The sequence below is a fragment of the Chlamydotis macqueenii genome, chromosome 2 (genome assembly GCF_036417535.1).
Source record: "Chlamydotis macqueenii isolate bChlMac1 chromosome 2, bChlMac1.mat, whole genome shotgun sequence".
In the NCBI taxonomy this organism is placed as follows: domain Eukaryota; kingdom Metazoa; phylum Chordata; class Aves; order Otidiformes; family Otididae; genus Chlamydotis; species Chlamydotis macqueenii.
Genome location: NC_141557.1, coordinates 31689433 through 31714241, shown reverse-complemented (window position 1 = coordinate 31714241; position 24809 = coordinate 31689433). Strand labels below are relative to the sequence as shown.

The 24809-nt window shown below is 34.7% G+C and overlaps 1 protein-coding gene across 9 annotated transcripts in view; it reads left to right on the top strand.

The window, feature by feature from the left end:
• The window catches only part of SNX13 (sorting nexin 13), a 69903-nt gene extending 47472 nt beyond the window's left edge, over window positions 1–22431 (top strand). For 7 of the 9 annotated variants that reach the window (XM_086742457.1, XM_086742460.1, XM_086742455.1 and 4 more), the window contains 11 exons: window positions 380–417; window positions 3665–3734; window positions 6419–6591; window positions 9259–9366; window positions 10164–10274; window positions 11573–11734; window positions 12962–13033; window positions 15271–15416; window positions 17140–17208; window positions 18279–18391; window positions 18878–22431. In XM_086742457.1, the coding sequence (XP_086598583.1) occupies window positions 380–417; window positions 3665–3734; window positions 6419–6591; window positions 9259–9366; window positions 10164–10274; window positions 11573–11734; window positions 12962–13033; window positions 15271–15416; window positions 17140–17208; window positions 18279–18391; window positions 18878–19125 (1310 nt within the window). In that variant the 3' untranslated portion in view covers window positions 19126–22431. The remainder of the gene's footprint in view (window positions 1–379; window positions 418–3664; window positions 3735–6418; window positions 6592–9258; window positions 9367–10163; window positions 10275–11572; window positions 11735–12961; window positions 13034–15270; window positions 15417–17139; window positions 17209–18278; window positions 18392–18877) is intronic. The other 2 variants (XM_086742458.1, XM_086742462.1) reach the window with 2 other exon arrangements.
• Window positions 22432–24809: the final 2378 nt, after the last annotated feature.

Sequence of the window (24809 nt, the reverse complement as noted above, 5' to 3'; positions counted from 1 at the left end):
ATTGAAAGTATGTATGAGATATGGCTTTAAAAAGTAGTTAAAATAATTCATCTCCTGCAAGTCTAATGGAAATTGTTTAACTATTAAATTGACTCCTTAATGAAGCAAAATCATGTTGTGATATAAGCTTAAAAAGGAATGTTCTCTGGAGTATGTATTTCATAACTATAGCTGTATAAATTTACATACATTTTCCTTTCTGTGTCTTTGTTGGAAACTTGAAGTACCTGCATGTTAGGCACAACATTTTGCCCAATGTCACAGTTTCCATTGTTTTCTAAAATGTTTTTTCTTTGCATTTTTATTTCTTGTGTGTGGTCCTACATTGGAGAAAATGTTCTAACCTGTTTTTTCCTTTTCCCTTCCTCACTACTCTTAGAATCTTTTAATGGGTCTCCTACTGGCAGCATAAATCTGGTAAGTGCTTGGATTTTTTTTTTTAATTAGTATTATTTTTCCTCCACAACAGTAGGGAAAGTGTTTTAAAACATCTTAAGTTATGTAAGTTAGAGGTTCTACTTCACTGCAGTTTAATTTCTGAAAAAATTATTGAATCAAATTGAAACACGGATAAGGCATCAATCTTACAGATAACTGTCCCTTCTGTACTTTCCCCTGTGTTTAATGAAATTTTGCATTGTTTCTCACAGAAACCGTAACCATAGAATCATAGAATTGTTTAGGTTGGAAGGGGCCTTTAAAGATCATCTAGTCCAACGCCCCTGCTAATCTATAGTTAATTTATGCAAAGCATACTTTGGAGTTAGGTAGTAATAGATGAAAACAAATCCTTTGAAACAGAAATCTGAAAGGATTAAATCCAAATAGACTTTAAAATGAGGCATTTAATTAAACTTGTAAAGATTGTTGATTTTTTTGAGTTAGCACTTGATTTGGATACACAAGTGCCTGGAGTTTATCTATTCAAAATATGCATCTTTGTTTTCTAATCTGACAAATTTCAAGTTCAATTTTTGGTTTATTTTTTAAGCAATTCTTGACTGGTTAAGTGTGTCAGAATCTTTTCTTTGTTAGATCAATGTACCTAAATGCTTGAAATACATTTCTGCCTCTTCTAGTGCTTGTGCATGTGTGAAGAGAACTGTAGACTTCTACCATACTGTTTCCAAATAATGTGTCCCACATAGATCTTCTTATATTTAAAATGTTTTAAACTGAAATTGAAATCACACTTATTTAAAAAGGAAAAATCATAAAAAATTTGACGTGTTTCCTCCCCTCTCTCTTACTTGTTTCTTCAGACTATATGTAGCTGAGCCACAAGATAATGCAAGGTTCAGTTGTTCATATGAGAGTATTTTTCCAAATCTTTTAGTTGTAGAAAGATTTGCAGTCTGCATGTGATTTCCTGGCTCATGTGATTCATAGACCCTTCTAATTCATTCTTGGAAGACACTCTAGCTCCTTAGGAGCTCCAGTGCATTGGTTAGATCATGCTTGCACGCAGAGGAATAGAGTTTATTTTGCAAAGGAATACAATTAGCATAAATGTAAATGTGTTTCCATGTGGGAGTTTTTTGTGGAGATTGTTTTGGGTTTGTTTCCTGTTTTGGGATTTTTTTTCCTGTTATTTTCCTCTTGCTTACATTTTGAAATAGGAAAGAAAAGGGGAGGTGGTCAGCTAATGCAGTTTTTACAAACTGTTAGATGCAGAAGGAAAACTTAAATTAGCCATATTTTTTTTTTCAGTTTACATACAATTCTGGTAACATGTCACAAGATTCTTTTAATTGACTCATCTCCTAAAAAGATCTTTCGGATGTCTCAAGGACTTTTTCTAAGAAAGTTCTGACATATCAAAGTCATCTTTTATAGCTGGGAATTTGTCACTGCAGTGGCTTTTCTGATTAATGTTTCTCTGCTGCTTAGTTTCATGTGGCCTTTCCAAACTAAGCTAGAAAGTCTTGAAGCCTTTATCAACAGTGTTGCAATGCAAATACATATTTGCATGGAACACTTCCAAATATTAATTTGTTGTTGTGAAAAGTATATTTGCAGAATATGACACTTATTATTTTTATAGTGAAGAACATTGTAGCAGAAATGCATAATAAAGCTCTGTTTATTCAGAAGAACTGCTTTCTGTAGTCCATGTTGTTCAGGGCTGTTCAGGGTTTTCCGTGCTTTTACAGGTGTTTGAATACTGGTAGATTAGTTTTTCCTGGCTGACTTCCATGTCAAGAGTAAATTTCTGTACACTTAGTTTAGCTCCCTTGTGTTGGTTACATGAAGAAAAATAGATCTTGGAAAGGTTACTTCAAAGGTCAGGGAATTCCTATACTTTTAGCTAGTAACAATACATTAAATAAGATTGGATTGTGGTGTGATATTTTTGCTTTTTAATTAACTTATATTCCTGTGAATATATCTAATGTCAAAGGTATTAGGTTGTATTAAATACAAACTGTTGTCTTATCTGTTCAAGTTTCAACCATTTCATTTACTTGTATTAATTGTTGCTATTTAGTGCCTTGCTGTAGCAGTTGAGTGTTTTCTAAAGTTTCCATTGTAAAATACACTGCCTGCAGTTTATACTTTCACTGTAAGAATGTATTTTAAGATTGTTTGGAAGAGAGGCTCAAAACTATTTTGAGGAAAAGTTATTTTGCAAAAATACTTTAATTTCTGCCTCTTAGTTTGACCCATTAATCTACTGTATTGAACGAGTAGGGTATATTTTGGGGATATAAAACCATTGTAGAATGTTGACGGACCCTTGCAGATTTCATCTAAATGGATCCATAATGTGAGCTTTACGTATTGCTTTTGCATTGACTAAATAGAAGGAGTTAAACAGATGTTACATATCCAAGACCTTGAATGGCAGCAGAAATGACTGGGTTGAACTTCTGGCAGTCATTAGTATATGTAAATTTGAACCCCATTTCAGTTATGAAGAAGAAAACTGAGCTGTCAAAGTGTCTATGAAAGGAGGCAGGAAAACAAAAAATAACTACACCTTTAAAAAAATGTAACCTTAATGTCAGTATTTCATAGCAAACAAAGTATTAGAGCATTTGACTGTTACTTGTCTGCTTTAATAACATCCCTTCCATCTTACTGATAATGAAATCTTAGAGCTCATAGAATATCAAGCACATATCCAAGCTTCCAGATATTCCTGTTGTTCATCAGTCTCAGGTGGTATCCTGCTCTTAAGTTTGAACACTGCAGTACAGAGCACACCTTACAGGGTTATAGCTGTCCAAGGGTGACTTGCTTAAGAGTGGACCAGGTCAGAGAAGGTCTAGCCCTGTGTCCACCAATGACAAAAAGCAACTGTCTAATGAAGATTATAGCAACAGTCTGCTTATGGTGATACTTTACCAGAATACTCTCCAGCATCCTGTAACTTACAGATTTGGGAATTCTTGAGGTACAGATGTCTACTCTCAAAATATTTTTGTGTGAGTTCATGAAGTGTAAAAGCCCTACACTATGTGTAAAAGAAAGGCTTTAGTAAGCAGGTAATACAAACACTTATTTGCATTGTTACAGTGTGTTAAGCTATTCTATGAGCATAGTGAACTGAAAGTTTGAAAATGAAACAGATGAATGAAAAAGCATCTCCTAAATGATGTATCTGTGATCTTATTTTCTCATGCCCGTTTCTTCCTTCTTCCCTCTTTCCCCTACCCTGCAGTCCTTAGATGACCTTTCAAATGTCCCTTCTGATGAGACAGTTCAACTCCATGCATACATCTCAGATACTGGTAAGTGAATCAGTTATGATGGCTGTGTACTTGTTTCCCGCCATTTATTTTTAGTTTTTTGATATTACAGACCCTTGAAATTCTAATCCTTTCATTTTTTTTAACCTCATAAAACATATGAATTCATATTTCCCGTGAAGACCTTATATTGGAAATACCTATGGAATTGGTGCTGTAGGTCATATACTATATATCTCTGCTTAAAATGTGATTTAATTTTTGTTGTTTGTGGTATTATTTTTCCTATCTTTAGAGAATCATTCATTAAATGTAATATTGAGTAGCGTTTATTTTATCAACTATTTAAATAACAAGTTCTGAAAGCCATCTCTTTTTTTCCTAGTCACACAACTCTAATTCTTGATTGTTTACTTCTCTTACTATAATATTTTCCCCTATATTTTATGCTTCCTTGTTGACTTAGCTTAATTTAAGGTAGTGACTTCAGTTTTAACAAGTGGTTGCTTTTTTGGTTATCTTTTGGAAAAAAAAATTGCCTAGAAATAAATTTTAAAAATTATTACATGAGAGTAAATAACAAAAACTTCACAGATATTATTTGCAAGTGTTCTAGTTAGATAAGATTGCACTGGGTAATAAAATTGTGAATTAATCTTCAGATACTTTGTTTTGTAAGATATTACTATGCAATAAGCTTACATCTTTGTATTTATATATCAGACACATGAACTGTGAGCAAGAATTCAACTACTTGACATTTTAATTCAACTCTGTTACTCCAGTCCAGTGTGAGAGCATGGTGCAATCCAAGTGTTGAGTAGTCTTTCCTCAAAGAAGGAGAAAAATAATTTAAAAGTGAAGAATCACAATTTTACTTTTTTGTTAAAATAGCTTGTGATACTTTTTTCTGAATTAAACTTAGAAGTTTCATTACTTGATCCAAGAAAAAAAGGTAAGCTTAGAAATATAGAAATTATGTTAAACTCACAGTCTTGATGATAGCGTGTATCAATAACTATCAGCTTGACTGTGAATCCCGTTGAACCAGGGGATGTGTACAGGTTCATATTGTAAGATAGAATTTAACTGGACATCTTCACCTCCTGTTTGAACAAGAAATGCAGGTCCCTGCTTTCTGGACGCTATATGCAGTAGGTGCATCTTGCCGTCTGTGTGCAGGCTTCTTTCCTCTGCTGATCACTACCCTTTACGGTGCTTGTGGGGTATATACAAGATCATCTTCGTAATCTTTGAGGATTCATCTTGTCTTGTGTTGCAAAATAAATGCTGATTAGGGAACTATGACATAAGGGGCAGCGGGGACAGCTTCTTTCTTTTTCTGCCACTCCTGTCCTGAAGTGATACTCCTAAAGTATCAGCTTAGCAGCAGCCCTTAGATGTGGTCTGGTGTCTGCATGACAGAGTGGTCAATATCAGTTTAGAGGCTAGAGCTTGCTCAGTATCTGTGGGGCCAGGATTTCCCAGCTCTGTTCTCTGGGCATTCTTTTGTCAATGTCCTAACTGCTGGCTCTTTTCTCTTGGGGTCCAGCACTCAGTGTTCTTCTTGTAGAGGGTAGATGGTAAAGAAAAGCTACTCTGTGACTACTGTGCACCTTGCTAGTGAGTAAACCTTTACATTGTCAGCAGCTGTCCAGGGACTTCCTGGCTGCTTAGACCTTGGCATTATACTTGAGAGAAGTCGAGGCAGGAAGCACAACAGAGATTGGAGCTGATGGTTTCTCAATAACAGTGTATTTTATGGAGTGCAGGTGCATTGAAAAATTCACAGAACTTGATTAAAAAGCCTTTGCATCTAGCTACTGGAAAATTGTGGTTACTGGGTATTGGTTCAATACTTAGAGATACAACGTGTTACCAATTTAAGCAGTGTTCAGTGTAAACAATATTGGTTCTAGGTTATTCTGTAGGTTAAATAAAAGTTTTTGAAACAAACTCTGTACTGGGGAAATTCTGTGATGAAGGAATGTCTGAGAGAACTTAAATGTTCAATGGAGAACAAAAAGATGTTTGAGTCTGTTTAAGGTAGCTATCAGCATTTTTTTCCGTTTGTAATTTGACTTTTCCGTAAAATGTGTGCACACTCATGTGTATACACCCACAGCATATGTTATAAATATGAACACACAGATACAGAATACATACAGGTGTGTGTATATATAGTTTCTGTTTGCTTAAATACTGAGGGAGTTACTTTTTATCTTACAGTTACTAACAAACTGTTGAGGTTAATAACAAAACCAAATGCTTAAAATTTGTTAGCACTGTCTTATATTTACAGATTTTTTTTTCATGGACAAACTTTTGCAATATGATTAGAGTGCTTTGCAGACTGGAATTTCTTCTGATTTCACAGTTGTCTTTTACTCTTATCTTGAGTTCTTTAGGTTTAAATTATTTTTAAAAGATCTATTCACTGTTCTTAAAAGTTGAAACCTTTTCTATTCTTTGTTTGTTTTGCATGTCAGTAAAACTTGTCTAACTTAAAGGCTGCTTAATCTCTCTATTTAAGTTTACATAATAAGTTTCTGGAGGATATAACTTACACAGTCTTTTGGATGAAGGGATGGTTTACTCTCCTGCTTGCCTGTCCATTTTTGTCTCTCAAGTCTGTCATTCCAGACATTTCTTCACTTCACATTTGTGTCCTTTCGTCTTCCTTCTTTCTATTTGTTCCTCTTTTATTTTTGTTTTTAAACTACTAGTCTATGCTGACTATGACCCATATGCTGTGGCAGGAGTGTGTAATGACCACGGCAAGACATATGCACTGTATGCTATCACAGTCCATCGGCGAAATCCAAACAGCGAAGAGACATGGAAGACGTATCGACGCTACAGTGACTTCCATGATTTTCACATGAGGATCACTGAACAGGTAATTATTCTCATAAAAATCTTTTAAGGTTTCTTTGAAAGGTGCTTTTTCTGTGTGATGGTATGGCGTGAGTATTGGCTTTCTCAAAGTGACTTAAGATGTGAAGTTACAGCGCTACATTATTTTCTGTTAAAGTGTACTTTTAAACTGTTTGTCATACATTATTTGTACTGAGCGCTTTGCAGGTGCACATCTATATAGTTTAGTACTTGATGGCTATATAATTACTCTAACAGAAGGAAATGGAACTTAGAAAGCTTTTCCTTCCACACACCCTTTGCTTAATTTTACTTTAAAATGTTTTTATAGAAGTGCTATTGGTCTTGAATAGTGACATATTTCATTTGTTGTATTTGTTACAGAGACTAAGAAATAAAAATTGAGCTTAGGAAATAGGTATTTAGGTTTTAAGTGAAGTGTTAAGTTTTGTTGGGAGTCTCAAAAGGGACAGCTGTTGGCAGTTTTATGTACAGCTGAACAATCTGCCTTTTATTGCTGTACTTGTATTGTCAGACCCTTAACCCTCCTAAAATGGAAGAAGAAAAAATAGAGACTTGTAATTCACCAGCTGGTGAAAAGTAGAACCTGCAGACATGAAAAAGTGTTGAAAATGCAGTGCTTTTAAAAGAGGAGGGTGTAACGCTTTTAAACTAAGCCTTTGGAGAAGTCAGGTTTGACTGCATAACCTTTGAACTAGTCAGAAGTGTTGGATTACGTCCCTTTACTCTGTTACTAATGGAGACGCATAGAGAACAAATTCTGTGCAGGTAGGTTAGCATTGCAAAGTCACAACAGTGATAAAATGGAAAAGGCTTTATTAAAAGAAGAAACAGTGTTGAATATTTGTATTCATTTTAAACAAAGTCTGACTTTCCTTTGAATTTCTTGTTATCTTAGTGTGCTGTCAGTAAAATTGAAATACCAATTTTTGTACTCCTCTTCAAATGGATATATTTTCTTTGTAAAGTAATTTACTGTTTTGAAGAATTCCTGACCTGTTGAAACAGGTATGGGTTCTGAACTTATAATGAGTTCGGGGCAGTCATTAAAACTGACCTACCAGTAAATGATGAGAAAAAAAATGGCAGAAGCAAAAAATTTTCAGAAATTTCTTGTTACTAAATCAAAAATCTTTGAATTTACAGGAAATGGAAATCTCATCCTCCAACATTAAGACTGAAAAAAAGCAAAGAAATTTCTGTGCTTTATTGTAGCATCTCAGAAACTCCCAACAATTTTGCTTGGTTCTGACAATAAAGTAGACGTTCCTACTGAGTTTGTGGGAACAGCAGTGTCACTTATACACTTATGATGTGCTTATCTGAGACATTTTTATTGCCATGTTAAGGGTAAAGGTTAGAATCTTCTATTTAAAATTAATAGGAAGTGCACGGATTAATGTTGATTTTTTCAGAGAGAATAGGTACTTGATCCAAAAAAAAAAAATTGAAGTTATCTGTGTATAGTATCCGTACAAAATTTTTTTCCTTAAAGTAATAAATAGATTCACACACATTTCTCTAGTCAATAATGTAATAAATAGCATTTGAAGTAGATATCTATATTTAACATGCTTCTGTTTAGATACAAATATCCAAATAAAAACTAGACCATCTTCTGTTCAGTTATTTTCCCATGTGACCTGTTTGCAAGGGAATGAGGTTTGTAAAGTTGGCAATAGTTGTTATTTGGTGCTTCCTCAGATCATAAACGTTGTGTAAGCTTGGTGACCTTCCAGAGTTTAATGATGTCTTTGCAAAAGAACACCTTACAGGGACTGAGTGGAATGAATCTCTCATTAAATCTGTAATTTTGAAAGAGAAAGGGATACAGCCTTCTTTCAGGTTGTTTCTTAAAGCCTAGATGCTGTACCTTTCCCTCTTTACCCCTTTAAGAATGTTACTTGTTTTTTACAGGAAGTCTGGATTCTATATGTGGATAAGCCTGATGATTTGAGTTTTATTCTTTTCAATGTTTTTGTGAATTGTAGCAGTTATGTTCAGACTTACTGAGTGTTAGGGCCTCTTCTCTCCCTGCTGCTTCCCTAGAACACCAGTTCTTTGTATGAAACTGGAATAGTGGAAGACACATCAACCAGTGCCAATCACTGTCATTACCTGGAGAAAAGGCACAGGTGGTGGCATATCAAGCATGGTATATGATAACCTATGTGCAAACTGGGTGCTGCCATTCACTCCAGCGTTAAAAACTTAATCATTCCCTTGGTAGATTTGATCAGGAGAAGAAAGGGAAGATGTTTTAGAAAGATTTGTAAGTTCTTTTGATGTAGTCTCATCACCCTCCTAACATCTACACAAATAATAATGATAAATCTTGAGACTAAATGTTTTTGAGCAGATGTGATGACAGGAATAATCTGCACACTGTACTAGTCAGTATTTTGAAAGCGAGTATCGTGTGTGTTCAGAAATTAAATTTTGCCCTTGACGGTCACCTGAGAATTTTCATGCATTTGTTCTGGATGGCTTACCTTTTGTTTTGGCTTCTCCAAGGAATCTGAGTTCTGGGCTTGATGCAGAAATTATTTGTCAGGTATTATATGGTAGATAAGAATAGGTGAATATAGTGACCCCTGTCATTTCTGAGCTTCTATAGTGATTTGAAACTCTTCTGAAAACAGAACAAAATATCTTCTCCTTTTTGTAGTTTGAAAACCTTGCAAATATACTGAAACTTCCTGGCAAAAAGACATTTAACAATATGGACAGAGAATTTTTGGAAAAGAGGAAAAAAGATTTAAACGCCTATTTGCAGGTAAGCTGTTACGGGTTTTTGGTTGTGTTTTAGATTGGAATTATTGTTCATAGTATCTACTAAGTTTGCTTTTTTTTTTAATTTTATTTTCTCAGCCAGTTCTGTCCCAGCTCTCTCTGAGCTAATGAGGTTCCAGCTGTGCTGGTTTTGAGCTCTACCCTATGTAACCTTCTTCCATTACACTCATGTTTGTGGTTACTTCCTCTTGTGCTGTTGCATAAGAATGGGTGTAGCACGCACTCCGGTGGTGTAGCACAACCACACAGTTTCTCCATTCAGATAAAGACTGTATCAGCCCAACTAAAGCAATTCAGTTTTCCTACCTCATAGGGACTTTCTGGTCATTTAGCACTAAAATATGTTGACTAACTTAATGGACATGTCAACAATAAATAATGAAGATGAGCAAAACATTGTGAAATCTGATTGTCCTGTTTAGAGTGCTGGTATTTTTTCCTTTGTGAGATATGTGCCCCATTTTACATAGCAATATTTTTTTCAGTCTAAGCTATTTTTTTTTCTCCTGGAATTTTAAAGTGATTTGAGTGGTCATAAAGGTGTGTATTTCTCTGTGAGATGCTATAATTAACATACTAGTTAAAATTACAGGAATTATGAAGAAGTATGTTGTTTCTGTCTTGAGAATAGTGTAATATTGGAATAACATTTAGAGAATGAATGAGGAAAATACATTGCAAGATGTAGTATCTTTGTGCATGGGAAACTCTTACTAAACTGAACAACATGACCTTTTTCATCATTTATTACAATCACCTTTTAAAAATTATTTTCCTCAGCTCCTGTTAAATCCTGAAATGATGAAGGCTTCTCCAGCTTTAGCCCATTATGTGTATGACTTCCTGGAGAATAAAGCCTACAGCAAAGGGAAAGGGGATTTTGCACGGAAGGTAAGAATGTTTTGCACTATCAAGGAACTTTAAAGCATTCATTGGTGCAATGATCGCATTAAACAGAGTTGTTGGACTGATATTAAACTGCTATATAGCACTTTCAAAACAACTTCAAGTGAGTTGCTTTAATACTTTGTGAGTGGTGAAGTGTCTGAGGACATACGGTACCAAAAATGTACCATTTTTGTAACAGATAAATTTATTTGTATGATAAGGAAATAAAAATTTCAAATAAGTCACAGTATATTGCACCAAGACTACTTTAAAAGTGTGTTCATTGCAAGTTACTTTGTCAGACATCTGTGTTTTGGTTTTTGGGTTTTTTTTTGTAGTCTCATTCCTTCTGATTTCTTTTTTCAGTTCTTTACTCTGTATTTGCTGCTGTTACCATGCTCTCCACTCTTCAGCCCAAAAGATGAAGTGCATTTCCCTTCAAAAGCAGCTGTTATCTATTTAGTCATTGTAACCATTCCGAGTCATTGGTCAAATTCAGAGCTCGGAGCTGTGCATCCTTTTTTGTTAAGCCACTAGAACTCTTCAGACAAGTATTCAGTTGACCAATTTGTGTGGGCATCTGCTTTGCAAATATAGCTATTTCTAAACATTTAGTGACTTAATGATTTTGATATAAAAAGCATCTGCAACTGTATTGTCTGTTCAAGTTGTTGTTCTGCCCATTCCTTAAATATTTAGCAGTGAAACAGTTAAGTATTTATCAAGATTTATGTAATGCCTGAGTAAGATTTGATTTCTAGATTATCAGATTCTTCATAAGCTTAACTTTTTAAGGGCATCACATTATTATTTGTGGACTGAATTTAGAGTATATACTGGAAGAAAAATTGTAACAGTTTCTGTGAAACTACTTTGTTTTTAATTATACTTGCCATGATATTAAAACATATTACTCCAGTGCTGTTTGAGGCATGTTTCAAAGATGAAGAGTTGAAAGCCGAAGTGAAACATCTGGAAGCAGGAAGCTTGGAAGGGAGAAATGGCATTGAATGGAGAAGAAAAGGAAAATAAATTCAAGTGAAGAAAAGCTGAGAGATGGGAAATGGAAATTACTCATGAAAAATATCTGTTGAAAGATATTAATAGTTACAATAGGGCTGTAAGGAATGGGAAATATAAGTGAAAGTTAAACTTTATTCTGCATTCGTTAATGAAGTTAAGCAATTTGAATTGTTCTTTCTCTTATTGTTCTCTGGAACAGTGTGATACTTCTCATAGTGAATTAATATACTGGTGTCCTCATAGATTATACAATTCTGGTTAAACATCTTCCCCTTCAGATGGACACATTTGTAAACCCACTGCGTAACTCTATGAGAAATGTATCAAATGCAGTCAAGTCTCTCCCTGACAGCCTGGCAGAGGGAATGACTAAAATGTCAGACAACATGGGTAAAATGTCAGAGAGACTGGGACAAGACATAAAGCAATCATTTTTCAAGGTAAGAAAATATTTGTTAGTTAATACATACTAGTGAATTAATAGGAGATTAACTATTGACTCACTTAAACTTATGTTAATGAAGAGTGAAGTCATTAGACAGGAACGCAATCTGGTTTATACCTATTCCCTTTTAATAAGGTTCAGCAGTCATGATACTACAAACGTGGAGTTCTCCGTTGCTATTAAGTAACGCATTTTAAGATGGCACCTACAGATTGTTACAGTAATCCTTCTTCACTTAATTCAATGCATCCACTTGAGAAGAATGAGAGTAACTTATTTTCTTATTTTTTTACCACCCGTTCTCATAAAGCTGCTTGCTGCATTGGCTACTTTCATTAGGGAAAAAAAAAAGCATTATGAAACTTAGAATAAGGAAATAGCTGCTTTTCTGCTTATTCCTTGCTGAATTCTGTTTTTAATTAAATTTTCTTTCTGCTTTTCCTGCCATCTTTCCTCATTTCTTATATTCCTAAAATTTAATACCTTAAAGGTGGGGAATGGTAGCATGGCATGCGATCTAGAAGTCCTATGAAAGTAGTAATATTCATAACATGTCCATTTTACCTTCCTTTCCCTTACCTTCCTTTTTCTACGTGTAGCTGTAAGGTTGATGATCAATAAATTGTTCCATTGTGTGTTATCAAAACAGTTACATGTGGCAGATGTAGAACAGCAGCGAATATGAGTTAACCCTTAAACTAATAATGAAAGGGAACAATAAATCTGTGTAGTGGCCGGGAGAGGGAGGGGAGTTATTTGGGTTTTTTTTTCATTACTTGTGAGGTAAAATGATTGGCTGTGGACTTTCTCATTGCTGCATTGCTGTTAACTTGCCTGGTGTGTGGCCAACAATATATCTGGAGGTATACTTACTGGGAAGTCTGTGACTAGGCAGGACATAAGATCAAGACAAAAGACCAGAAGAAATATCAATCCCATATGAATTTCGAGGTGTTTTTCAGTTGAATCATTAGGGACTTGTGCAAATATATGTGGATTGTCTTAAAGGTGTTGATAATTTCGATAGCTGTAGGAGAACACCTTGATTTGTTGGAAGATGAAAGGAGTACTGTGTATTTATCTGTGGTAGCGTGCAACTGACTTTTGAACAAATGTTTGGTTTTCATTTTCATAACCAAATTGATTATGAAAATTGATCTAATTTATTGATATTCTAAAGTATTTTTCTACTTCATAAACTTCACCTTTTTTTTTGTTTTAGGTGCCTCCTTTGATCCAGAAAACCTATTCAGATCCTGACCACTGCCGTGTTGCAGCACCAATTGATGACAATGTGGGTCTGACATTTGTCCTTTCAAAGTTGACTCCTCTAAAACCAAATTACCAAGTTACTTATTTTATGTTAAACTACTTATTTATTGTTTTCTGATATTATACCAGGCACTTACAAACAATTCTTAACTTTTTTAAAAATAAACTTCATTCTAAAATTAACATCTGTCTTAACACTGAAGCGGTTTGCACCACCGTGGAATACCTTAAGAGTGTACATGGTACTGCTTCTGTGTTTTGTGGGTAGGGGTTTGTTTGTTTGTTTGTTTTTTTATTTTCCCTTTCTCCCTCCTTCTTCTGTCTATTCAAAGATAGTATGGTACCAGACTGTTAGCATTATTTCCATTGGGGTTTTATGGATTTCTGATGTGACCTTTTAAGGAGGCATTTGTTTAATGGATCAGAAGTATGGTTTGCTATGTTTTTATGGAAAAAGCCTTTAGATTATTTTCCTAAATAATGAACTCTTTAGTGTGTGGATACCTAAAATGTGGAAATTAATAATATTAGAGATTTGAAAGTGAAGGTTAAGCTTTTGATGTTGTTATAAGCTATGCTGTTTTGCTATTGTTTTGATTGAAACATTGATCATGTATGTGAAAACAATTGGACAAAAAACTTCTATCTCTGAGCAGGACAGAAATGCCATAAGATTACCAATGATTATATGCAATTTGCTGTGGTCATAAATCTGCACCTGTTCTGCCCCTCACATTTCGAGTTTTTTGGTCACATCAAAGCATTCCAGTTTATCTTCCTGTGCATAACTGCTAGGAGGGCTTGGTAGATGTATTTTTGCTCAAATAACATAGCCTCGTGTTCTCTTGGGTTTTCTTTTTCCCCGTTATTTTTCACTATATCAGACTGTATCCGTAAATTTGTAATTACAAATTTTATCTTTGATACTCCTGAGGTGTTTGTTTTGCACAGGCAAAACAAAATAATATCATTCAAGTATATGAGCAGCTTGTCTGCAGTTTTTTCATTGGTCTTCTGTAAAATGAATAGAAGCTACTGTTCTTGATAGCTTCTAAGTTAACATACCAAATGTTTCTGAAAGGCAGACTTTTAAATATCTTAAAACCTTTCAACTCTCAACTGCTGTTTTAAGATGCATTGTTCACAACTTAGAGTCACTCAGACAAAAAATATGGCACTTTGAATTGAATTTTATGTGGAGAAGCAGTACTGTAAAAGTGAGGCATGGATGTGTACAATCTCCAGCTGTGGATTATGAAGCCACTGTCTGTGTTCCATTTGTATATAAAGATGTACTTCTGTAGTCCACTAGAAGTCCACATAGCTGTAAGATCTTGCTAATTCTTCCAGCGTAGGATTAAAATACAAAAGAAAATTCTAAATGCTATGCTTAGAATGTAAAAATCCCACTTAAAAAAAAAAAAAACAGAGAAAGTGCATTCAGTCTTTAAATAAATTTTGCTGAGGATATAGTAAGATTTTAATTTTAGCTTGCTATTCTGTAAAATGTTAATAGTAAATACAAAGTTTAAATAATCGGTCAAAAAATCAAATTTATTTTATGTATTTGAGATTAATGTTTGTGGTTTATTGTGCGATACCACTGTAACTCCAAATGCTATGATTTTATTCAGTGGCTTAACAATATGTAGGCTTGTATTTTGGCATACAAGCAGACCATGAGAAGCTGCTGTTGTTTCTATAAGAGAAACTTTAATAACAGTCACTCAAAGTATATGCCATCCATATTTAAAAACTTTTACATAGTTACTGAATCCTCTGGTTTAGGATTTCTGTAACTTTTGTGTTTCTGTAGGCCAATTTGTGTAACATCATCTATTAAATAATAAAATTATGATGCTTTTCTTAATCTTTAAGCATAAAAACCGCACCGATTGGAACAATATCTAAATAAAAGGCAGTTCATTGTAGTGAGGTGTCATTGTTCTTAGGAGGTTCTGAATTTGGTATACTGCATCCATAAGAAAAACTTGCCAAAGAAAAGCTGCTTTCCAGAGTTTTCATGTTAGGCAGTTGGAAGGACACCTACCAAAGGAAGAGATCAAGGACAGGCTCTCACTTTAGGACATATTTACTTGTATTAACTTTGTTCAACTTTGAAATAACTGGGGTTTTTTTTTTGTCTTATTTTAAAAATCTGATTGATTTAAGTTGAGTTTATTTTTAATTTTCAATCTTCCTTTGCTTTCTTGAGCCGAAATAAAAGTTTATTGATTAGACTTTCACTCTCTTGATCAGGTGGATGACAATATTCCGCTGAGAGTAATGCTCCTTCTTATGGATGAAGTCTTTGATTTAAAGGAAAGAAATCAGTGGTTAAGAAGAAATATAAAAAATCTGCTTCAGCAGCTTATTAGAGCAACATACGGTGACACAATTAATAGGTAATGCTTTTCTTATGTAAAGCAATTGTGTGAGTGAGACTATGTAGACTGTCTGTAAATCATTTTTGGTGTTATTAAATTATTGTGATTTACATCTGCATGCGTTCCCCTTTGAAGAAGATCAATAAACCAAGTATAAATGTGGTATAAAATGGAGATAAACACAAAACATTGTTGAGACACAAATTGCAGTAACTCCTACATGCCAGAGAACTTCCAAAAGGACTTTCACGTATCAACAGGAGTTCACGTTTCTGTGAATGTAACTTAATACTGATGGTGCCTGTGCTTTTTGCCCTGTGTTTTACACGATACTCTTCATTGTTAGTGCAGAAAGTAATAAATAGCATTATGTCGTTTTACATCTCTTTGATGCCACAGATGACACACTGGCACTATCAAATTGTGTGAACTGTACTGAGTTGCTATGTTAGGTTTTTGCCCTCACACTTTAACAGATGGAGAGAGGGGAAGGGAAAAGCCTGTTACGGGATCCATTGTGCCCCCCCTCTGTGTTTTCTGTAATTCACGTGTTCACTTTTTCATGCAAATGCAAAGCAAATCAGTAGTGCTAAATAAGTAATGTTTCTTGCCTTCAACTTAGAAATCTACTGTTTCCAGGCTTTCCCTTCTAAGAATTCATTTCTGAAATGTAAATAAAAATACAGAGCAAAAAATTGTCTAGAAACAAGATTGGCACTGAATTGTAGCTTTGGATTAGTGCCATGAATGAAAAAAACTTCATTTCTAGCAGGTGAGAAGTAGTTTTATATTAATTTTCAAGGTATTCCTCACTGTATCATTACTTTTTACCATTCATAAGTATATTTTTTATGTTTTAATTATCACTGTTAAATGTATAGACAGTTCTTGTGGTACCAGTAGTGTTGCAACCATGTAATAATAATAGCATTGGGTGTTTTTCACATAATTCCTCCTGGACAGGTGACAATTATCTTGAGGCTTGTGCTTCCAAAAAATATGCTGTGCTGTTGAAGAACTCTGAATGCTTTTTACTGTTTTCAGATGGTAGTATAACTAGCTGAGATTGTGCGCAGGCTGTCGCTTTCTTATTACAGAGCTGTGTGTAGAACTACTTTGCTTCTGCATTTGGAGCTGTTCCAGACACTCATAGCTTCCTCTGGTTCAGCAGACATACTTTGTCCTGGCAAATTCTTGGGGTTTCCTGGCATTCTGCAGCAAAATGGTGTTTTCCGGTTTCTCAGAAACCTAAAGTTAAATTTTGGTTAGGGAAATAATGCTGGGATTACGGTGATACATAGATGCATATATCATTTCTGTAAACATACTAGATTTGGATGTTGAGCTGTGTGTATGTGTTGATGAATGAAGGTCAAAGTTTATGATCAGTCTTTATCTCCTGTTAAAGATTATGAAGTAACATAAGTATGATACTTTGAGATTTTTAAGTAGATTCTTTGCTTACAGAAGCAGAACTTGAAGAGCACTCCACAAAGAGAAGTGTTTTTGCCCTGTGTTTTACACGATACTCTTCGTTGTTAATGCTGTTTATTACTTTCTGCACTATGTGGGTTTACATCTCAGTGTTTGCCTTCCTAATGTGCAGTATTATAGAACCTACTTCTGGAGTTGAAGAAAGCTGAAATCATACTTTGTTTGCCCTAGAGTGCTCTTTAAAATGCTATACTTCCTTGTTCTCTATTTTAGAAATTAAATGAGAGACTTGTTGCTTTTATTTTAGAAAAATAGTAGACCATGTTGATTGGATGACATCTCCTGAGCAAGTAGCAGATGCAGTGAAACGCTTCAGGTATGTCTCCTAGCATAGATGTTAAAGATGAAGTAGTTGCTAATTCACGTCTAATATCTGTGTATTCTTCCAGTTCTTTTTACATGAGGAAATTTTTATTACTGTACAGAATTCTATTTGGAGCATACACTGCTTTTGTGTGTTAGGTGAGATAGTAATTGTCACGTGAAGAAGAACATTTTTGAGTTTTCTCCTCTTTCTTCGAAAGTTCTTTGTTAACTAGTTTAGAAGAGTGAGAGTATGGACATACTTAGGAATTTCATCATATTACTGGATAAAATGTCTTGTTTACCTTGATGAAGGCATGTGCATGCCTTGCCTTAGAAGGCAAACCAGTATTATTAAAAGAACTCTAGCTCTAAGCTGGTACATTTTGCATGTGGGCAGATACTTTCAAACTCAGACTTCATCTCCGTTGTATCAAAGGCTCTGTCATAATGGCTTCTGCAATGCTGTTGAGTGAGAGCCACTCTCCTTGCTTCTTTTGGGCGTGGATGAAAGAAATAAAGTAGGATAACGTAGTAACCAGAGGATTGTACTTTACAGATATTCTGTTATTTAAAAAAAAAAAAAAAATACAACTGAGTAAGAATGTGCGCTTCTTACTCAAAAATAATGTAATTCACTGAGTCAAAGTACCTTTAGACAAAGGCATGTCTTTTGCATTTGACTTTATACTACACTGAAACTGTTTAATCTCAGCTTTAGCCTGTTAATACATTGGCTACTGTCAGAGATCTAATGAAGCAATTAATAGAGCAAATCTTAGATATATTTTATGTAACAACTGTGTGGTATTTGCTTTTGGTGTTTCATATTTTCTTAAATTTATCTTTTGTCTGATTCTTGTAGTAAAAAAGTATAAGGTAGCTACTAGTAGGTTGAGTGTATTGTACTACTTGCTTTTGATTTCTTGGTCACCTTTTCCCTTTTCTAATATTTGAAGTGTATGTTAGGTTGTGTGCAAATTACTTTCTGTATTTATTTTATGAGATAGCTTTGAGGGATTAAAAAGAGACTTTCACTTGATAAAATTTTAATGTATTTTGACAGATTTGCTTTTGTTACAGAGATGCTTTTTGGCCCAACGGCATTTTAGCAGAGACTGTTCCACGGAGGGACAAAGCTATTAGAATGAGAACAAGAGTGGCAGGGAAGACCAAATTACTGGAGGTCATGCCAGGTAAGTCTGGGATTGAAGCCTGGTAATTCCTGGTAATTCCTACCATATATTATTGCAGGAATTAATATCAGTATTCTTGTTGACTGTTGAAATGTTGACGTATGAACTGTATTTAAATAAAAAAGCTTTTTAATTATTAAAGCAGTTAACATTTTCACATGTACTCTGACTTTGCAACTGTAATTCTTCTAGAACCAACCCAGTACTTAGTTTCACTAGAGGATTTAAGTTTAGTACACAAAATACCTGTATTCCAATGCAGCATGATTTAATGTAAAATAACGTGGTTCCACATATATAGTGTAAAAGTGAAGTAATTTTCAGAAATGCTTTCTGCTGTTGGAGAACTTTTACTTTAGTCCTGTATAGTAGAGGCACTGTTACTTCAAATTCCAAGCTACAGAATTAAAGACTTACTATTAAGTTTTTTGTTAACATAGAAGCAGAATTTAGCTTGAACCTTCTGTGTAACTTTCATTTTTGTAGATGAACTGAAGCACATCATAGGTGCTGAGACAACACGGAAAGGCATTCTTCGGGTCTTTGAAATGTTCCAGCACACTCAGCTGAATAAGAGAATGGTGTATGTGTTTCTGGAGAGATTTCTAGAAACCTTATTTCCACAAAATAAGTTCCATGAGCTCTTCAACAAACTGCATTCACGATCAAAGCAGATGCAAAGGTATAAGCAGAGACTACATTCTACTCAAGCGCCTTCCTTGCAGAAGAGGTGACACTTCAAACTTACTAAGCTGGTGTGTGTTTGTCCAGGACTAATTACTTGGGCATATTCTCTGGGGCTTCAAACTCACATGCTGTTATTTCTGCACCAGTCTTCTAGTGTCACATATTAGATTATTAATGCATCTGTAAGACCTGTGGATCTTCTCATCTTCACTTGTAATTCAACCACTATCAGAAGGGTTTGTGTGTCTTAAATGATTTGGTGCGTCTTCATGCAACATTGAGAAGAATACTGGCCCAATATATAAGAATGCCGATTCCTTCCGCTCTTGAGTCGATGTTTTGCCAGCAATGAAAAGTGCCAGACTGTTCAAGTAAAGCACAACTATGGTGATGCAATGGAAGAAAAGGATGTTTTGGCACTGGGAGATGTGCAATGTGTGAAAATCAGGTGGAATTGTTCTACGTTATGGCTGTTGAGACTCTGTGGGGCTCTTTTAACATTCCTGTAAAGGCTGAGCTAACAGGAAAAGCAGTCTCTGGAATAGCAGGTTCATAGGAAAGGGGAGAAATAGTTATAGCCTCATCGTAAAAGTCATTTATTAAAGAAAAGTTGAGGTAATGTGTCTTGTATGCCACATTTACTTCACCTTTCGTGTGATGAAAAATAAACTAACGTTAGATCTAATGGGAGTTTTAGTAAAGGCAGAGGTGCAGTAGAAATAAACCCTTTATTCTGATTATTCTGTAGCTTTAAGGGCCGTATTCTACTCTTATAGCACCTGGCATACATTTTGCATGTAACTTCAGTGGAGAAAGGGCATCATATTTAGGTTCAATTGGCGCATTTGAACATATGTCAAGATGTTGTAAAAGGAAGGGGGTACATGTTTCAAAGAGGATGGACGTGTTAGAAGATGAGGAAATTGCACTAAGACACAGTTTACACACAACTCCCCACTAAAATTTGAAACTTTTTTGGGTGTGAAAGACTATGTCCTACTTAACTGAAAGATTCCTTACCTTTTAGTGTGCAAGCCTCATATGGAAAAATACTAGGATTAGTTGGTTCCTCACAGGTAAAGGATTTCATTAGTCATGTGCAAACACTTGGAAATTCCTGAATGCATCTCAGTGTATATATGAAAATAAAAAGGAGATAAAACAATAATATTTTTTTAAATATTTTTTTTATTTTTTTGCATAGTGTAAAATTTTAATAAAAATTTGACATCAAAGCCCCACATCCATCTGTTTAGTTTCATTGAAGAATTTCTGTCCAATTAAAAACAAAGTAAGAATAATCCTGTTTGGCCACAGCATATCTCAGTTTGTGTTTTCTTTTTCGTAGTCCCCAGCTGTTTGAGCGCCACTATCCGGGTGAATAGAAGCTAATACTATAGAGTCCATTTTTTTTCTGAATGCTAGACACAGGGTAAGATACTGCTGTTGATCAAGGATCCTTTATAGTAATTTGTGTCTTAATGGGAACAAATGATCCTTGTATGTGAGGGAGGAACATAGACCTTTTATGAAAGTGTTCTAAGGGAAGATACAAGGCTCACAAAGGACCTACTTAAATTGACCGAAGCCTCTATATAAATCATTTTTTCTCATGGACTCTATTAATGCAATGTAGCCTTTTCTCATACTACTTAATGATGATCATATTGTACTGTTAACGTTCTCATACAGTATGCATGGGCTCAAGTGCACTTGTTTTTTTTCCCTTATTGCAGAATTAAATACTGTAAATGAAATCCCTTTATTTTATAATCCCTAGGAAGACAAGTTGGTAAATATGTAAGAACCCTTCCCCCTTTCTCTCTGCAGGTTCTGTAGAAGTGTGATGATTAAGTGCTGTTGAATTTAACAAAATTATTGAGTTCTGTGTGAAGTAATCAACATAGCCAGCTCCTATTGTTTACATGCCTGTATCTTCCTCTGATGTTAGGGTGCTCAAGCATACCTGACGTCTCACTGATGAAAGATCGTTCAGCAATTGTTCTTGGCGATATAGTAAATATATCATTGATCCTACCAAATCTAATTTATATCTTTTAAGTCATTGAATTTGTTATGCAGTATGAAAGTGGGAAGTTCAAATACCGTTTTGTCAAATCTGTGGAACCTCTTATCTGTCTGTAGGTACCATGAAAAATTTCAAGATAATAGTGATCATCTGCAAATTTGAGATTTTCTTAATCATCTGGTACATTTCTGTACAAAAATAAAATAATATCTCTAGGAATGTGAACTGAACAGAATATGCCGTGTTTATTAGTCATTTTACTTAATGAATTTGTTACGTATATATACCTATACACACATTTATATACATGTGTGTGCATATGTATATATGTATTGAAGTTTTGTCTTCTGTATTTAATTACAGAATGTGGCTTCTTAATTCAGTGGTGCCTGTTGGCTGGCAAGAATCATCAGAAATGAATAGTTTTTGTTAAAAGGAGTTTGTATGTATCTTTATTTAAATGGTTTTCCTGTTGACGATTTAAAATACCTCCCCTGTCAACCCATGCAGCCTATTTATCCTAGAAAGTCTCCAAAACTGAATGTTAATATACAGCACTTCAGTGTCTGGGTGTATCTTCTGGCCTTTGGGTGCTGTGACTGGCCGCTGAAAATTGTGCCATTGTCAACAAATGCACTTGTTTTAGCCTTAATTATTTTTAAGAGAAAATGAGCAATTGAATTTTTCATTTGGTTCGTCCTTAAGCTTGTGCTGCTGGTGTTTGCTAGAACTAAACAGTAAATTTTAAGTGCTACCAGAATGTGTACCAAAATAAAAATATACAAAATCCACAATCTAAATTTTAATTTTGTGCAATATTTTCATTTAATGCATGTGTATTTGAATAACTGTAAAATAAATGAATTTTTAATATTCTGAAGTCTAGGTTAAAAATGTCTTCTCAGCTGAACAGTTTTGCATTCTGTTGTTGCGTTAGTTTATTTAAGGACTTGTTTTAAAAGTCTTATTTGTTACTCCTTTGTTAACTCCCTTGTTCTCAATGATCCTTGCTCATCTGAGCAAAGCTCATGTATTACAAGGGAAAAATCTGAAGAGCACATCTCATGAATATAGCTGTTAAAAATTACTTGTGCATATCATTGTACAGTAACTGTCAGCTGTGTGCCTAATTGTTCTATTGATGCTTTTTCCCCTCCCGTCCCCCTCCTCTTGTTTCTGTAACAAAGAATTGAACATGAAACAGGCTGCCATGGTCATTTCTACTGAATGGCAGAGGACTCTGAAATTTTTTTTTTTGGAGTTTGCATTTATGTTCTGTCCAATAGAAAGCTAAAAAAATTACACTAATAAAGTATTAACAGGATTATTCTGAGTCTCTAAATGTTTATTTTAAAAATAACTTTCTCACTAGCAGGTACGACTGCTCAAGTTTGGAAAAAAAAATCACTAAAGAAATATTGCTGCTAAGTGGTATTTAAAAAAATCAAAGATTCCTTGATTTTTAAGTAGTTCATAAACTGGTTTTGCTTTTAACAAATGAATCTCTACATTAATTTTCAACCAGTATTTGCAGTGTGTCTTGTATTTTTAAAGGACATAGGCATAAACTGTAGGATTGTATGATGTGGGAGGGTTTTTTTTTTTTATTGTTGGGATATTTTTTTACTCTTTGGCTTTTTCCCCTGGGTTTATTTTTGCAGCAGCTGGATCTACCATGAGAGCACAGTTGTTACCCTAGATATATTTATTCCAGCTGTTTCACATTCATCAAAAAGATGTCCTGAGCTACAGAGATGTTAGTTCTTTGACCCTAGGGTAAAGTGTTTACTGCTTTCACTTACACGCTATTGCTACAGGGTATAGACATATCTCAGCAATTTCAGTAGCTGATTGCAAGTTCTTATTTGTTGAAGCTGTTATCCTAGGATAATTTCATGGAAAGAAATTCCATTATAAATGTTTTTAGAAAATAAAAATATCTGCCACTTGCTAAGTGAGAATAACACGTGTCTGTGGCTTATTTAACTCTCCAGTCTATCACGTGATCTGGCCTGTATTTGTTCTGATGCCTAGTGAATAGGTGGGGATGGCTGAAGTTCCTGTAATGTTCTGTAATTGGCCTCCTTATGCATTGATTTATTTAACCACAAATTTCATGGTTTGTATCTTGAAAGAAATGAAATTACATGATTAAAACAATAAGTTCACATTTGTTAAGCATCTCTAAAGAAATTAAGCTTTATTTTAATTAAACACTTTGAAACATCTATACCACTGCAGTTTCCCCTGCACGCACACAGCTATATGTTTGAATACTTTTGTATTTAAGTATCTCAAATAACTTTCCCATGCCCATGTCTCTTTACATTACTGTGGCATGTTGGCGTTGGAATAATCTGCGTGGGTCAGTTAAATTATTTGATATCTGGTTCAGAAAGGGCTAACTGGAATTCTCGTTTGACATTTTATATAAATTAATTCTGAGATTGGACTTACGTATAAAATTAGATTATATTCAATTTGTTGCCAATCAAGAGCTACTTATTGGGAGTAAGGAATGTAGCCTTCAGAAATGGACTTACTCTTTCTTACCATAAGAGTTTTAAAAGTGAGTCCTGAGTAGTCTGTTGAGTCTGTGTTCTGAATTTTCTCAGCTTGAGGTCCAAAACATGTTAATACTGAATTAAGTTGAGAGCTACTTATGGAATTTTCAGTTGCCAGCTTACTGGAGTTTTAAGTAAGAGATTCTGATGAAATTGTGAGAATTAGGAACGCTCTTGTTCATTTAGAACATGTAGAAGATGGTTATGTGAGTTACCTGGTTACTCTGTGCACAGAATAGCCAAAACTTGAAAGAAACTTTTACTCTTTTGTTCTTTTTCTAAAAATAGCCAGCTAGTACTAGGGTAGGCACAAAAATTTCTTTACACAAGTTGCCTTGTGTTGGCAAGCTACAGGTTTCTTATTTTTCTGTTTGAAGGTGACATCAGAATATGTCAAAGACAATGTTTTCCTTTTTATATTCAAGGATTTCATGCAAAGCATTCCTTTTTAGTTTGTTTTAAAAAATTGGTTCACGTTTTCCCTGCTCAACTTTATATTATCTATGTTGATTTTAATCACTGACTTGCCAGTAATCCCTGCATCATTTTTTGCAGACAAATGAGGCCTGCTGATACCTAATGTAAAACCACAGGACATATTTTGGGGAGAAAAGGCATAGGAGTTTCACTCAATGTTCTGTTGTCTTGGACAATTGTATCAGTGCAAAGTGAAACTGGAATATCATACATTTTGGAATTTGCCAATTTTGCTGACTTTGTGCGGCGCTGTGTAAAGGAAATGTGCCCAGGGTTCTCCTGTGTATCACATATATGAAAAGAAAATGAAAATACTTTTCTTATGTGTAGGTTTTAAGTGGTGCTGACGCTTCCAGTTAACGTTGTGCTAAATGTCTTTAAATGCACTATGACATAACCATTCTGCTAGTAAGATAAATGCCATCTGTAAGGGTGTGGGTTTTGTTGATGAGGGTCTGGAAAACTAAGACACGGCTGTCACTAGTGAAAGAACTTGCTGAAGTACCTGAGCAATTCCAAGTGCCAACTACTTCACTTGCTATAAAATCAATCCTATTTTTTTTTTTTGTCAATAGTACTGATTTGACCAAAAATGTAGTCTGTAGAGGACGTGTCTTCTTGAGCCGTAAGAAGGGTGGTAATATTCAGTTGATGACTGTTT